The following is a 16,185-nucleotide window of genomic DNA, read 5'->3' on the forward strand; positions in this document are numbered from 1 at the left end:
ACCCTGTCCCCTCGGGCATGACCTAGCCACGCCCCTTTCCGTGTGGCCACGCCCCCTCCATTCTGCTCCGTCGGCAATTAATTATGTTGGTATTTGTTAAGCGCTTACTAGGTGCAGAGCACTGTTCTAAGCGCTGGGGGAGATCCGGGGTCATCAGCTGGTCCCCCGTGAGGCGCACAGGCTTCACCCCCATTTGACAGATGAGGGAACTGAGGGGCCCAGAGAAGTGAAGTGACTTCACGTTGGTATTTAACGTTGGTATTTGTTAAGCGCTTACTATGCGCCGAGCACTGTTCTAAGCGCTGGGGGAGATCCGGGGTCATCAGCTGGTCCCCCGTGAGGCGCACAGGCTTCACCCCCATTTGCCAGATGAGGGAACTGAGGGGCCCAGAGAGGGGAAGTGACTCGCCCACAGTCACACGGCTGACCACGCCCCTCGAGGCCCGGCCACGGCCCCTCCGCCCTCACCTTGGGGACCACCTGGCCAGGCCCCCTCCGTGCTGCTCCACGGGGAATGGTCTGGCCACGCCCCTCGCCGCCTGGCCTCGCCCCCTGCTCGTCCCTCCGTGGGCTCCCAGCTCCTCCCCTCGCCCGCCCCGTCGGGGCCCGGCCCGCCCCTCGTTGCCCCGGAGCGGCCGGGTGCAGGGGCGCCGTCCCCGTCCCCGTCCGGTCCCGGGAACATGCTCCGGCGGGAGGGGAGACCCGAGCCCCAGCGGGCTCGCAAAGTGCGGTTCCGCGTGGCGTCGTCGCACAGCGGCCGGGTGCTCCGCGAGGTCTACGAGGACGGCGGCGGGCCCCCGGGCTCCCGGGACCGGGACTGTCCCGGGCCCCTGCCCCTGCCCCTGCCCGACGGGCCCCCGGAGAACGGCCACGGCGGCTCGGACGACGAGCGGGACAGCCCGCTCGCCCCGGCCAGGGCCGCCACCGAGGGCGGCTTCCCCACCCGTCGGGTCAACATCCTGAGCAAGAACGGGACGGTCCGCGGCGTCAAGGACAAGGTCAGCGCCGGCCAGGCCCTGTTCAACAACCTCCCCCGCGTCCTGCAGGTGAGCCGGCGGCAGGGGCGGGCCCCGATTGAACCCCCATCGCCTCCCCTTTCCCTCCCTCCCTCCCAAAGCCATCCTTAGCTCGGGCCCGGGGGGAGGCCGATAGTAATAAAACCGTTGCATTTCGTGCAGTCGCCTCTGTTGAGCCTTACTATAATAACAGTGGAGGTGTTCGTTAAGCGCTCACGACGTGCAAAGCACTGTTCTAAGCGCCGGGGGGCTACAGGGTGATCGGGCTGTCCCCCGTGGGGCTCACAGTTTCCCCATTTTGCAGAGGAGGTAGCCGAGGCACAGAGAAGTGAAGTGACTCGCCCGCGGTCGCAGGGCTGGCAAGCGGCGCGGCCGGGATTAGAACCCACGACCTCTGACTCCCAACCCCGGGCTCTTTCCACGGAGCCACGCTGCTTCTCTTCCTTACTATGTGCCGGGCACTGTTTTAGAAGATAACCAGGTGATCGCGTTGTCCCACGTGGGGCTCACGGTCTCCAGCCCCGTTTTGCAGGTGAGGGAACTGAGACGCAGAGAAGTTAAGCGATTGGCCCAAAGTCACGCAGCTAAGTGGCAGAGCCGGGATTAGAACTCACCACCTCTGACTCCGCTAAGCCGCACTGCTTCTCCGATGCAAGACGTAGATGCGGGAGAATCGGGTCTGGCACAGTCCCCCGGCCCATACCGGGTTCACAATCTGTGAGGGAGAAAGAGCTGGGCTCTTATCCCTATTTTCTGGAGGAGGAAACCGAGGTCCAGAGAGGTGAAGTAACTTGCCCAAGGTCACACCAGCTAACCGGGGTCAGAGCTGGAATTAGTATCCTAATCTCCTTACTCCCAGTCCTGGACTCTTCGTGCTAGGCCATGCTGCCTAAGCCTAAAGTGGCTTAGTGAGTCATTTATACTTTTTGTTATATTTTGTTTTCATCGGTTTGCATCTCGTCCCTAATGTGTGCTTACAGTTAGTGCCTGCCTTCTTCTCCTCGTATTAGACCATGCCGTCCTTCCAGGACTAGGACAGCATCCTTTTCTTCTGCTGTATCGATCGAGCAGTGCTATTCATCGAGTGCTTACTATGTCCAGAGCACTGTACTAAGTGCTTGGGAGAGCACAATACAACAGAATTAGCAGGCACGTCCCCTCCCCATAATGAGCTTACCGTCTGTATGTAGTTAAGGTGCCTGGTACAGTGCCCGGCACACAGCGGGAACCCTGTGAGTACCGATGATGACGGTGATAATGATGATGATTGTCCCCGTACTGGCTTTTTCCAAACACCCTAGTACAGTGCTATGAACACCGTAAGTACTCAGTAAATCCTTTTGATGAATCGATGATCGTCCTGAGAGGGCTTCCACCAGGGCCCCGTCTGACTGGTAGGTTACAGCCCCACCCGTGCAAGTAAGACTGGCTTCCCATCCCCACACGCCTCCCAGGATGTGGACTCCCTTTCTGTTTAAATCCTCCTGGTTTTTCACAACAGAATGGGAGAGGTGTAGGATGAACCCCCATCCCCACCCCTCCACCCCCACCCCGACCATCAAACTTGGGTTAAGGCAGTTTCTCCCCGGGGCGCTCTCCTCATTCTGAAATCGGACATGCTATTGGGGGCTCTTGAGCTGGCAAAAAGTTTTAAGATTTCAGACCCTCCAGAGACCTCAGGGTTATACCAGTTTCTGAGCCGGAGGGAGAGTAAGTGCCTGGGTTGTCGAGGAATGGAAGGAAGCCGGGTGTCCGTCTGAATAGGATGGGAATCGCCGGGGCTGCGTCCAAGTGGAGTCGCCATTCCGTCACGAGTTTTGCTCCTTATCTTTTTCCAGACTGCTGGCCTGCTCGGATGATGAGCGGGACTTTATGTTCATTACCTGTTCCACTTGATCACTTTCGCCAAGTATTTTGCTTTTCAGCCTCTGGGCCAGGCTTATTTCCGTGCCAGCTGTGTTGATTGGGAGAGATTTCCAGGGTCACGGAGCGTGGATCTGTGGGTCAGGTCTCAAAGTGTTCTGGCTGGTTGCAGCGAGGCCTAGTGGAGAATGCCTGACGCTGGCAGGCAGGAGCAGCTCAACCTCAGGGCTTAGCACAGGGCACTTAATAAACACCATTTTTATTATTATTATTATTATCATCATCATTATTAGCGGGGTTTATGGGTGTTCTTTTTGTGTTTGAGACAGAGTTTTAAAATGTCCTCCAGCTAATTAACCAATGCCCTGCCAGGCTCCAGCACCTTATCCACCCCCGGCCTGCCTCTGGAACCAGAAGTATCTAGGTACCTTGACATTAGCCTGGGCATTGGCCACAGAGGTGCTCCCTGTAACATTGGCCCTGGTGCTCCCTGTGACATTGGCCATGATACTCCCGTGAAACTGGGCACGATGCTTCCCGTGACATTGGCCACGATGCTCCCTGTGACGATTGGCTGCAGCGCTCCCCGGGGTGTCCGCCAAAGTAGTCACAGTGGTGGTATTTATTAAGCACTTACTAGGTGCGGAGCACTGTATTGAGAGCTGGGAGAGAATTCACGGGTGGGGATTAGACAAGGTCTCTCTCCCTTAATGGGGGGAAGGCTGCCGGCCTCCCTTCCCTCACCCGCCGCCCCCAGCCTATGTGATCATGACTGTAACTGAGCCGGCCCCTCCCAGGTTCCGGGGCGATGGAGGCAGTGAGGGGCTGGCTGAGGTAGAGGCGATGTGGCAGCTTGTTCTGGGTCTGAAGAGGGAGAGAAATGGAATTTGGCACCTTGGAAGGAAAGTCCCTCCATGGGCACTTGTGGGGCCTGTCCTCAGGCCCAACAGGGTGGTTCCCAGAACCCGGAGAGGAGGAGAAGCGCATTCATTTTTAAACCTCGACTCGACCTCAGCTTGCCTCCTAAAGGCCAGCAGTGAGACTGGAAGTTCCCCGGGTGTAGAGACGCACCTCGTGCGGTCAGTGTACATTCCCAAGCTCCAAGCATCTACTCTGCACTAGACATGGGCCGAGCCCTGTGCTGGGTACAGGTTAATCAGATCGGACATAGTCTCTGTCCAACGTGGGGCTCACAGTCCAAGCCGAGTGTTAAATTTAAATGGTTAAATGATTTGACCTGTGCAGGTTTAGTTTGATATGAAAGACGTGGTTGGCTTGGAGGCCAGGGGAAGGACTTAATGACTTCTTGACATCCCTTCCAACCCCCGGGTTCAGGGCTTCATCGAATGTCTTTCGCTTTTAATTTATGAGAAAAAACGATCTGTGGAACTCTGGTTTGGCCAGTTTTTCAAAATCTGACTCTTCTCTCGTACGTGCTAAAAATAGGAACGCTCCATTATTAATCTCTGTTATCTAGTTCAGAACCGTCAAATAGAATTCAAACTCATCACTGAATAAAATGACAATAAATGAAACTCTATTAAATCCTCAAAAATATGACCTCAAATGATATTTTCAGATACTGAGTCTTTTTTATCTCTTATTTCATTATGAATCAGGGAAGACCATCAGGCTCACGATCCCCAAATATTGTATAATTTTTACAACTGCCTGAAAAGGACCAATTAAAGTAACAGTCACGGGAATTAGTTCTTCATTATTAAATGTGTACAAACAACTGCTGCCTTGAAAATGGCAATTGGACCTATACCGGCCTAAACGGAGCAGTCCATAAATCTGCGGTCCTCGGTGAGGAATTTTTCTCAGCCGTGTTTGTGGAGATATCGGTGTGGGAATGGGCCATGGGAACGGGGAGCTGTTCCTCGGTCGTTGGCATGGCAACAATCACAGGATCACTGCTACTAAGTTACAGCGGGAAGAAGGGTGAGGGCCCATCTCCCGTCCCTCCTGGTTGTCCGTCCCGAGGGATCAGAGAAATAGATTCCGGGGTCGACGTGAGGCAGAGTACCGAGTCCTGGGGGTGGCCTTTGGGCAGGGTCTTGTGAAGGGGAACAGAGTCTGCTTCTCTCCTTTGGAGTGATGCCTCCAGAAGGCCAAAGCTGGGCGGAGAGAGGTAGAGAGCGGAGTAAGAAGGAAGGAGGGAAGCAGATGGAAAGGCGAGAGATGGGTAGAGAAAGGAGATGGAAGAGGGGAGGGGGATAGAGTGGAAAATGGGAAGAAAGGGGGAGGAAAGAGAAAAGGGAGGGAAAGATAAGGGTGGGGGGATGTTTTTCCCACCTTTCTTGTAACTCCTCCTTCCTTCCCTCCCTCCCCTCCACCAACCCAGCCATCACTGCTCCCAGCCCTTCTACTTCTGGGCCAGGGTCCAGGTGGCCGGGGAGCCAGGCGGCAGGCAGGAGGGAGCAGTGGGGAGGGGACGCCAGCCGGGCACCAGGTGGGGGAAGGAGTGCAAGGCAGCCACTGGTTTTGAGGGTTGATTTGGCTCCATACCAATCTGTGCAGCAGAATGGCAGGTGGGGAGTCTGATTCGTTCTCCCTGGGGCAACCACTAAACCTGGAGTGGCCAGATAGGGTCAGTGGAGTGAGGTTCCTGCCAAGGCCACAGACTCCCACCGGAATTACCCCAGAGCCATCTGGTAATGAGCAGGTCTGCTCGGATCTGCGGGGGCAGCGGAGGGGTGCTTGCCACCGCCCAAGCTTCTTTTGTCTTTTTTTTTTTACCTGACTCTGATGGGAACGAGTTACTGCCGGTCGGCTGGTCAGCCCAGGCAGCCTGGTCATAATGATGACATAGAACGGAGCCATTCATCCGTTCACCTGGGCGATGGTATATGCCTCCTCTCACGTTCGCTGTTAACTGTTTTCTCGCAACCATTTCTGTTCAGTTGCAGAGAGTGGGGACAGGGCCTTCTACGCTGGCTATGCACCCCCAAGTGCTCAGTGCTTGCCCGCACCCTCCAGAGCTGGCCTCCCCCCAAGGCGACCAAACGGTTGTTGGGCGAGCTGCTCCAGCCCCTGGCCTCCTTTCTCAGCACCCCCTTTCCACCTCACTGAGGTTGTTTTGACTTGTGGGTCTGTGTGCCAGCGTAGCGATCCGATGTTATGGACAGATGGATGGATGGACGGGCGGAGTTTCGGTCACTATCCCGGGTGGGGCTGGGTGGAGGGAGTCTGAGCTCAGGTCCGGGTTTGTTCACGGGTCGCAGTGACTCAGAGAAGGGGAGGCTTTGCCTGCAGAAGGCATCACCCCTGGACACCACTGGGGATTGGTGCTGGGACTGCAAGCCTGGTACTGGTTTGAGACCCATCGGATTGCTGCTGGGGCTGATGTTGGGAATGCACCCGGAGGTGCTGTTTCTCCTCCTCCCTCTCTCTCCTCATTCTCCTCTTCGTCCTCTTCCTCGTCCTCCTCCTCCTCCATCTTCTTCCAGGAGGCTGTGCTAGTGGCACCTGGGTGCCTTGCCAGAGAAGCAGCGTGGCTTAGTGGAGAGAGCACGAGCTTGGGAGTCAGAGGACATGGGTTCTAATCCTGCCTCTGCCACTTGTCTGCCGTGTGACCTTGGGCAAATCACTTAACTTCTCTGCTCTCAGTTCCCTCATCAGTGAAAGGGGGATTAAGACTGTGAGCCCCACATGGGACAACCTGATTCCGTTGTATCTACCCCAGAGCTTAGAACAGTGCTTGGCACATAGTAAGCGCTTAACAAATACCATCGTTATTATTATTATTTTTATCGCCGGGCACCTGCCGGGAATTGGGGTCCATGCTAGGGGTAGGTGGGAGTTGAGGGGAGGCCGTGCTAGGTGGCTATGGGGGACTGGATTAGATAATTGGGAACATGAAAAAGTTTAAGGTCTGGTCCCTGTCCTCTAGGAAGTTATTAATCTAATAAAAAATACTTTGAATTTGTAAGGTGCTTTTTAAATTTCCTCCAAATGTTTTCGTGTCACTGGTCTCACTTTTCCTTCACACTAACTACCACACAGCCCAGTGCGGGCAGCAGGGCGAGGCAGGGATTGTTCTCTCCATTTTCCAAGGGAGGAAAGTGGGGCCCAGAGTGGGGAAGTGACCTGCCCGAGGTCCCACGCCTGGCCAAGGACCTGGTGGGGGTCAGAGGCTCAGGTTCCCGATTCCCTGGCCCGTGAGCTGTCTTCCCCCGGGGCCCCCGGCGGAGCTCATCAGGAGCAGTCCTTGAGGGCCGCCTTTGCCATGGAGGGTCCCCAGCTTCCTCGAAAGGACTAAAAGAACCGTTGACTTTGCAGCCAGCCTCCGTAGCTGGCCGTTCTGTGGTCTGGGCCAACTCTACCCTCTCAGCCGTGCCCTTGGCCTCTCTCCTGCAGCTAGCTAGCCCTGATGGGATGTTGGACCGGACCAAGTCGCCCTCTCCCTCATCACTTCCTCCGGAGATGTCCCAGGGACCGGAGCCGGGAGACTCTGGGTCGTAGGCAGAAGCGGAGGGCTCTTTCCCCCTCCTCACCACTAATGAGCTCACGGAGGTGTGTCACGATTGGTCGGGGAGGCAGTGGGCATTTGAGGGAGGGAGTTGAAGCGAAGGATAGTGGAGACTGGGTTGAGGGGCAGAGCACAATGGGAGCTGGGGCTCAGGGGAGATGGTGGAGATAATAATAATAGCAGTGGTGGTATTGTTAAGCCCTTACTATGTGCCAGACACTGTCGTAAGCACTGGGGTAGATACAGAGGGGTTCAGAGTCAATCCCCATTTTACAGATGAGGTAACTGAAGCACAGAGAAGTTAAGTGACTTGCCCAAAGTCACACAGCTGGCTTTAGAACCCAAGACCTCTGACTCCCAAGCCCGTACTCTTTCCACTAAGCCACACTGCGTCTTATACTGCTGGGGATGAGGTTGAGGGGTACGGCAGAGACTCCCCGCAGTTATCTGTCCTCTTCCCCTAGACCTCCACCGCTCCCTATTATCTGGGCCCCCAACCCCTCCCCTCCCACATCCCCAAGGAACACAGTGAAGTCAAGGGAACAGGTTGGGGCCATTTGGCCAATGACAAACCATTGGTCATCTTGGTAAGTCAGTTTCCCCATCTGTCTGTTGTCTGACAGCACCACCCAGTCATCCCCCCAACCTTGCTGGACATTGGAAGGCCACTCGGGACAGCCGGGATGTTCTGCGCTGAGTTTGTCGTTGCACTTCCCCAGCTTAATTCTGCCAGAGAATTGATTCTGGTGATCCAGGGTCACCTTCCATTGACTCCTTGGAAACTCCTCTGGGTCCACCTGAATTCTTGGGTAGTGCAGCCTAGTGGAGAGAACGCAGGACCACAAGTAGGGAAACCCGATTTTAGTCCCAGTCTGGCCCCACAGCCTGGCCCCCAGCCTGCTGGGTGACCTCAACAGCTCTGGGCTCCAGTTTCCTCCTCCGTACACTGGGAAGAATAAGGTCTGCCTCTCCCTCCCTGCCTCCAGGGCTGCGGCAGGGCCAGAGTGGGCTAGGAGCTTGGGGAAAGTTAAGACATCGCCCCCAAGTCTAGGGGGCCCGTGTTGTGGCCTTTTGCCCCGCAGCTCCTCCATTCAGCTGCCAAATCTGGCTTCACGTTTGAGGACAGAGTTAGCCTAGGTTTCCCTTGGGGGCGACAGGAGCGAAAGGGCCAAGCCTCCGCTGGGGTCTAGGGGCCAAACCACCTCCCTGTCTTCTCTGCCGCAGCAGCCGCCAGAGACCCTGGAGTTTGACCGGATAGTCATCTACACCACATGCCTGCGCGTGGTCCGGACGACCTTTGAGAGGTGTGAGCTAGTCAGAAAGATCTTCCGGAACCACCGGGTCAAGTTCGAGGAGAAGAACATCGCTCTCAACAGTGAATACGGAAAGGAGCTGGACGAGCGGTGTAGAAGAGTGTCGGAGGCCCCATCGCTGCCGGTGGTGTTTATCGATGGCCATTACCTGGGGGTAAGCTCCGAGCCGGGGCCAAGCCTCCACCCCTCTTCCCCGTCCTCCCCACACCTTTCTTGCCCTTCCCTCGCTACCCGGCCAAGACCATGCCCCTCTGCTCGGGAGCGCTGGGACGGCTCCAGAGGAACAGTGTCGGGAGCAGGAGTGCTCAATGCAGGCTGCTTCCCCCTAGGAAATCGCGGGAAATGCATTACCGTGGTCCCAAGATCCCCAGCATCGGCCGCGGCCACGTGAATCAAATAGAAAACAGTCAGTAGAATTACCCGATCAAATAGCAGTGCAACCGTGGCCAACACGCAAAGACTTAGAATGAGATGGCTTTTATGTAAGCATTGAATAGTTTTAGTTGCTAGTTAATTAAATCGTTCGTTTTCCAAGTTTGATCATTCATCACCCGTTGGGCTGAAGTCAGTCAGCCAGTCAATCAGTCCTATTTATTGAGCGCTTACTGTGTGCAGAGCACACGGTACTAAGTACTAAGCGCTTGGGAGAGTATAACACTATAACAGATACATTCCCTTTCCACGATGAACTTACAGTCTAGAGGGACTGAAGCATTTTGTGTTAACTTGGGGGACATCTGTTATCATCCACATAGCAGTTGTCTTGGTATTTGCCAAGTGTTTACTAAGGGCAAAGCACTGGGCTAAGCACTGGGGTATTCTCCAGATTCTCAAGATCAGACACCCAGCTCCTAAGAGGGGGAACCAGACACAGAGAACAGTAACAGTGGAAAGCCAATGGACCATAAAACATTGTAAATCCCACACAGCAATATAAAGCAAGCTGCCAGCTCACAGCCCTCATAGCACCAGGCACAATCAAGGCTAAACAGACCAAAATAATCTATATTCTATTGAAATAGGTTCTAATCACACTATTCAAGTCAGTCAAAACATGTCCCCTTTTGAAGGGAAAGGAAAAGAAGTGTTGAAGCTGGTAAAGTAATCTCACCTTGGAAGTAATTACGGCATTAAAATTCAACAGTGCTATGGTGAAGGAGTTATAACGGGGAATTGCTGAATTGGTGTAAATTGATTGTTCTACTGGCAGTAGGGTGTTGTATTGGGCGCCTACTGGGGGCAGAGTGCTGCATTGGATGCCTCCTGGGGGCAGAGAGCTGCATTGGGCTACTGCTGGGGGCAGAGTGCTGTACTGAATGCCTATTGGGAGCAGGGTGCTCTCCTGGGTTCCTGTTGGTGGCAGGGTGCTGTACTGGGAGCCTGCTGGGGCCAGGGTGCTGAACTGGGAGCCTGCTGGGGGCAGGGTGCTGTCCTAGGCACCTGTTGGGTGTAGAGTGTTCTTTTGGGGATAAAACATAAGCAGGTCAATCAATCGAATCAAATTAAGAAATCAATTCCTGAAAGCCGAAGTGGCCAAAAATGAAGCCGCGTGCAAATTTGAGCTCTCAAATTTTTTCCACCGGAGCATTCCTTTCAGAAAATCAGGGCCGGCCCCCGCAGACACGACTGCTGACTAGTAGCTAGAGGAACGGAGAGAGGAGGAGGATAGGTGGGAAGGAAAGGAAGATGGGGAGTTGGGAAAGGGTAGACAAGCACTCACGCCTCCAAGAGCTAGATCCCAGCATCCGAGGGGGTGGGCTTGGTCCTGAGGCCCCTGAGACACTCTGCAGAGGTAACTGGAGGGGTGGGCTTTTATTGGGAGGGGGCTGGGGTTCCCTGAAGCCGCAGCAAGGACACACAGGAGCAAAGTGAGGTCATAGGGTGGGGACCTTCCCTAAAGGGGTGACCCCAGGGCCCGGTTTCTGGCCTTGGACCCTCAGGCTCTGCCTTGGAAACTGGGCCTGGGGATACCAGTTTGGCTGGTTTAGCCAGAACTCTTTCTGCATGAGCCAAAAGGAAAAGGAATCGAGTATCGAATTGACTGTCATCACCTCCCTAATTGTGAATTTTGGGTGCTAAGAAATCGATCCTTTGGGTGTGACTTTGGCGAGAGGGAATCAGTGTTTGTGGGAATGACTAATGAGTCAATCAACAATATTTATTAAGCATTTACTATGTGCAGAGCACTTTTATAAGCACTTGGGAGAGTACAACAGAGTTGGTAGACATGGTCCCTGCTTACGAGTTCACAGTCTAGAGGACGAGCTTACAGTGTAGACTGTAATGTTGTGTTAAACTTTCCCAACTGAAATTTGATTTTTTTCCCCTATGCTAACTGGTGGACGGTCCTTTCTCTTGTAAACAGGGAGCAGAGAAAATTCTGTCCATGAATGAATCGGGGGAACTCCAGGACCTCTTGACCAAGATTGAGGTAATTTTGAATTTAAACCCACTCATCTCATATCTGGAGGGGGCACTGCCTTTTGGTGGTCATTTGGGCTCTCATTTTCTCACGTGTCCTACAGCCATGTCTATGTGGCACTTTTAACAAATTCAGTTTCAGGTCAGTGCCCAAAGAAGAGGCTCTCTTAGATGCTGTTAGCCACTTCGTTAGCTTTTAAAACAGGCTCTGTCTACCCTGCGTGGCTCTGGATGGGGCAGGGAGGAAAGAGGGAAGGTCCCCTACCAGAAAGACAAGCAAAACTTTGCCGGCAGCAAGGCGCTTGAGGACCTGACATGTGCCACATCTCTCAAATGTTTTCCCGATCAAGGGTCTCTCCTGCTGTTGCCCGGGCTCACTTCTAAACATAGATAACCCAGTGTGCTCTACCAAACTCAACACAGTTTTCCTTTGGCCTCAATTTTTTCTCAGACCTAAGGTGTGTTCATTCAGTGCAGACAGCAGAGGAAATTCACCTGGGATATAATGCAGGCATCATCCAGGACTTCTGATCTCCGCCCATCCTCCCACCAGAGTCCGCCTTCCAGGCTGTCAGGGGAGGGCAGACTGGGGTGGGGGACGAAGGGAGACAGGAATGATTTTCCAAATGTGTCCTTGTCTCCCAAGTCAGTCTGTCATATTGATTGAGCGCTTGCTGCATTCAGGGCACTGTACAAAGTGTGTGGGGGAGTAGCATACAATAGCCCAAAGATATGATCCTGGCATTCAGTTAATGAGCGAGAATGATGAAGACATAGATATTAATTGGGGAGAAGGAGGAGGAGGAAGAGATGGTGGTGGTGATGATGATGATGATGATGATGATGAATGATATCCCCGGACAGATAGTAGTTGAGTGCCGAGAGGAAGGTCAGCGACGTGGAAAGGGAGTTGGTGGTGTTCCTGTTTCTTCATCTAGGGCAGAGAGATCCAGAAGGCTCAAAGGCACTACTCCATTTTGAATGAAGCAGGGAAGGAGCAAAGCAGAAAAGTATCTCTGATGGGGCCCAGACCTGCCCCAGCTGCCAACCTAGAAAAGACTCAGTTGTTACCTGGAGGGGATTTAAGGCAAAGCAGAGTTCGTCCCCAAAATGTCCAGTCTCCTGTGAAAACCGACACCTCCTACCCTGAGCGCTGCTTTCCCCCAGCCCCACCCCAGGCACCAGGCATGTCATCAGTAGGCTGCCATGTGCCTTCTGCTGGCCACTTGTTGGAGCCCGCCAGACTGAGGGTGTGCTCTCAGGGCCACCAGAGCACTCGGGGTCCAGACCTGGCCGTGCAGATGCTCGGGGAAAGGAGGGAGAAGCATTAACCTGGGCTGGAGAGAGTTTAGGGAGAAGGATGAATGCAAAGAAAAGGATTTCCTTCCAGGGTTTGGGGATTGAGAGGGAGAGAGAGAGAGGAGACGTGAGATATGTCCGAATCCATGTTTAGGTGGGATCATGGCACTCCCTTGAGGGGAGAGGTCTGAGCTAAGGGAAGTCTAAGGTGGGAAGCAAGCAGCCGTAGGGAAGCTTTCCCCATTGCTTCCTTAAATTGGGGCTCAGGCTGCTTTCCGTTTTGCAGTGTGGCCCAGTGGGAAGAGCAGAGGCTTGGGAGCCAGAGGACCTGGGTCCTCATCCCAGGGATTTAGTGGTGAAATACCTGTAGGGGGTCAGCATCCCCCAAGTTCTGGGTTTGGAGCTAGACTAGAGTGGTAAAAAGCTCAGAAAAATCCTAGGAAGAAGAAAACTTCTGAGATAATAAATAAGATTATGCCATAACGCAGGCCTTTTTGGACAGTTTTAGTATGATGGACTTGGTAAGTGCCTTCTCGGACAATGCTCTGCCACCTAGCAGCTGGGTGACCTTGAGCAAATCACTTAACTTCTCCCTGCCCCAGTTTCCTCATCTGTAAAATAGAGATTAAATACCTGTTGTAACTCCCATTTAAACTGGGAGCTCCATGTGGGAAAGGGACTGTGCCCGGCCTGATGATCTTGTATCTACATCAGCACTTAGTCTGGTGCTTGTCACATAGTAAGCACTTAATAAGTGCCACGATTACGATTATTATTGTTGATATTATTATTATTCTGAGATTGGGGCTCAGCCTGCTTTCTGAGATTTGGGAGTTGGACTTTTTTTAGGAAAAAAGAATAAGCTCTCCCTCCTGCAGTGATGTGGAACCCCATTCTGTTCTCAAGGCCCATATCCAATGGAGAAGGTAGGAGGGGGCAGAGGTGGGGCCTGTCTCCACCACCTCTAAGAGTGCACAGGAAACCTCTGGGTAGGAGAAGAGCATTCAATATATCCATTTAACCCTAGTTAGGTGGACGTTGCTTGAAGGTTTAGCTCCAGGGTGCTACTTGCAGTAAGCTTCCCACGAATCCCTGGTTCAGGAAGGAGATTTTGCCTTCACTGTCCTATTGGAGCTCGGGGTTTCTTTCTCCCTGGAAGGAACGATGCAAGAGAGTGACCCCAGGGATTCGTTCCCCGGGTCTGACTGCCTCCCCCACTGAAGACGGACCTCAGTCAGATGTGGTTTGGGTTCGGCAGAGCTCAGGAGGGTTTGGGGGATGGGCCGACTTGGCAGGCCCCAGGGATGGTCTCAGACCCCCGGAGTGCCGCGAGCAGATCAGATGTTGGGACCAAGGTGGTGGATCGGCTTTCTGACACTGCAGAAGCTAGTAAGCCCGGGGGGGAGTCTCCATCCTGCGAGGATCCTGTTTCCACAGTATTGGGTAGCCCAGCCTTCTAGCCCGCGTCTGCCGGGGACTAAGGTTTTGAGGTGCTTGCTTTGGGTGCGGAGCCGGTCCCTGTACATGTCCGCTTGTTCTGGGCAAGAGGTATTGTCCAAGGCCAGTGCCCACCTGGAAGTCCAGGAATGACAGGGCAGCTGGATCCTGTCAGGTTTCCCTTGCCCACATTCCTTTTTCCCGGGGAGCTGGAGGTAAGGCTGTGTGGAAACTGGACCCCTTGGCAGCCAATCAGGAAGAGATCTTGGAAACTCCCCTCACCAAGCAGGAACGATGCCTGGAAAAGGAGGATGGGGGAGCTGAGGGCCGGAGCTGGCTTGGAGCGGTCAAGGTGACGCCCCTGCCTCCGTCCGCCGCTCCGCGTGCCTCGCCGATAGTTTGGCTCGCTGTCGTCCCCCGCCCGCCTTCTCCCGGCTGTTCGGTGACCACGCTTTTGCAAGTCTGTTGATGCCTAGAGACGAGCATTCATGAAAATCTCTGGAGGGGGCCGCGGCTGGTGGAAATAGTCTGGGAGCTGCTGGGTAGTGAGTGGGCACGCTGGTGCCCCCAGGGCTCTCCTTCGATACTTCCCTCGGACTGGGCCGAAGGGTATCGACCACATTCTCCCAGACCCCAGGCAAGGACGTGTCTATTTAGGGTGCATCTGGTATCAAGGACCGGCCTCCACGCCTCCTCCAGTGCCGGGCCAAGGGCACCAAGGGGTATGACCCCACCAACCGCACTGGCCCCTGACCCTCCCCCCCGCAACCGCTTTGCTCCCTTGTCTGCAGAGGGTGCAGCCTCCCGACGAGTGTCCCTCATGCGGCGGGTTCGGCTTCCTGCCCTGCTCAGTGTGCCACGGGAGCAAGATGTCCGTGTTCCGGAACTGCTTCACCGACGCCTTCAAAGCCCTCAAATGCACGGCCTGCAACGAAAACGGGCTGCAGCGCTGCGCCAACTGTGCCCGCTGCGCCAGCTAGGGGTGGGACCGCCGGGCCGGGGTGCTCGTGTTGGCGGCTGGCGATACTTATATCCTTTTTTTAAAAAACGAACCGTGTGAGAGTCAATAAAGTCTCTTTGTAATAAGCATGGTTCCGACCTGTTGTTGGAGTCAGTTTGGGGCTGGGAGAGCCCAGTCGATTAATCAATCGATAGAATTTATCGATCACCTTCCATGGGCTGAGCACCGTGCCAGGTGCCCATTCTGTGCTAAGCACTGTGTTGGGCATCCAAAGTGTGTTGAAGGCTGTACCAGATGCTTGCCGTGTGTAGGGCACGGTGTGCCGAGCACCAAACTGATTGGGACCGTATAGCGTACAGTAGAGGTAAAAGACCCTCTCTGTCGCCCTCAAGGAGTTTTCACTCTAGCGGAGAAAGCAAACGAAAAATTATTTCCAGTCAGGAATAAAAAGAGAGCAGGAGGATGGAGAAGTGGATGGCGAATAAAGAAACGCTTAAGTAGAGGGCGTTCATCAGCTGTGACCTTGGCTGACCGAGTGCAGACAGGCCAAGGAGGTGGCGGGCCAGAGGGATGGGATGTGGGGAGGTGAGAGAGTCGTCAGGAAAATCCTCCGATAGGAGGTGGGATTTCATGGGGCTTTGGAGATGGTGAGAACCACGGTTGATGGGAAAGAGAGTTGGTGAGGGGCCTGAGGCGGCAGAGGCGAGAAAGAGGTTCAGTGAGAAGATGGGGAGGGGAGGAGAAGCGGAGGAAAACGGGGGTGAGGAACGGTGAGGGCGAGATGGGGAGGAGCGGGTCGAGAGGGCAGATAAGAGTGAGCGAGAATGGTGTGCTACCCGTGCAGACCGCGCCCCGGACTGGGACCGAGATGGGTCAGCTCTGACCGTGAAGCTCCAGGCTGATCTCGGTCGGGTCGTTTGTACCCGGCTCCGGTGCCATCGCCATGCCAAGGGCCTAGATGTCTGCGTCCTGTGGGGTCAGAGGAGACGCTGCGGCCGTGAAGTTCACCCTCTGGTGCCTCTTCCTACATCTCGGCTGATGGGTGAGTAGGGGCAGAGGGACCGAGGGGGCGGTGGGTCACCGTTGGGTCCAGAGCAGCCTATTCCCTGCCCTTGGAGTGTGTACGCTATGTGCTGGGCACCCACTGTGGATGAGGTGTCGTGCCTGGAGCCGACTCCCTGCAGGATGCTGTGCTGGACACCCACTGGGTGAGGACTGGGGGCTGTGACTGCGGTGGACGGGGTTGTGCCAGGTGCGGACAGGGCGCTGTGCCCGGCACCCACAATTTGGTTCACCTGCGGTGTACGGACAGAGAACCAGTGTGTGGGGTGGAGCCAGGGGACCAGATCACAGATGACAATAATAATAGTAATAATAATGTTAATTGTGGTGTTTGTTAAG

At 54.6% G+C, this 16,185-nt stretch overlaps 1 protein-coding gene across 2 annotated transcripts; it reads left to right on the forward strand.

Annotated features, from left to right (window-relative positions):
• Positions 1-616: 616 nt before the first annotated feature.
• Positions 617-14,909, forward strand: GRXCR1 (glutaredoxin and cysteine rich domain containing 1). 2 transcript variants are annotated; one of them, XM_007663309.2, is made up of 4 exons: positions 617-1,046; positions 8,578-8,820; positions 11,032-11,097; positions 14,615-14,909. In XM_007663309.2, exons 1-4 carry the CDS (start codon positions 681-683, stop codon positions 14,801-14,803), a joined length of 864 nt encoding a protein of 287 aa, XP_007661499.1. In that variant the 5' UTR covers positions 617-680; the 3' UTR covers positions 14,804-14,909. The 2 variants fall into 2 exon arrangements, with proteins under 2 accessions (XP_007661499.1, XP_007661500.1); XM_007663310.2 differs by having other exon boundaries at positions 8,581-8,820.
• Positions 14,910-16,185: the final 1,276 nt, after the last annotated feature.

This window comes from Ornithorhynchus anatinus, chromosome 12 (genome assembly GCF_004115215.2).
Source record: "Ornithorhynchus anatinus isolate Pmale09 chromosome 12, mOrnAna1.pri.v4, whole genome shotgun sequence".
Taxonomy (NCBI): Eukaryota; Metazoa; Chordata; class Mammalia; order Monotremata; family Ornithorhynchidae; genus Ornithorhynchus; species Ornithorhynchus anatinus.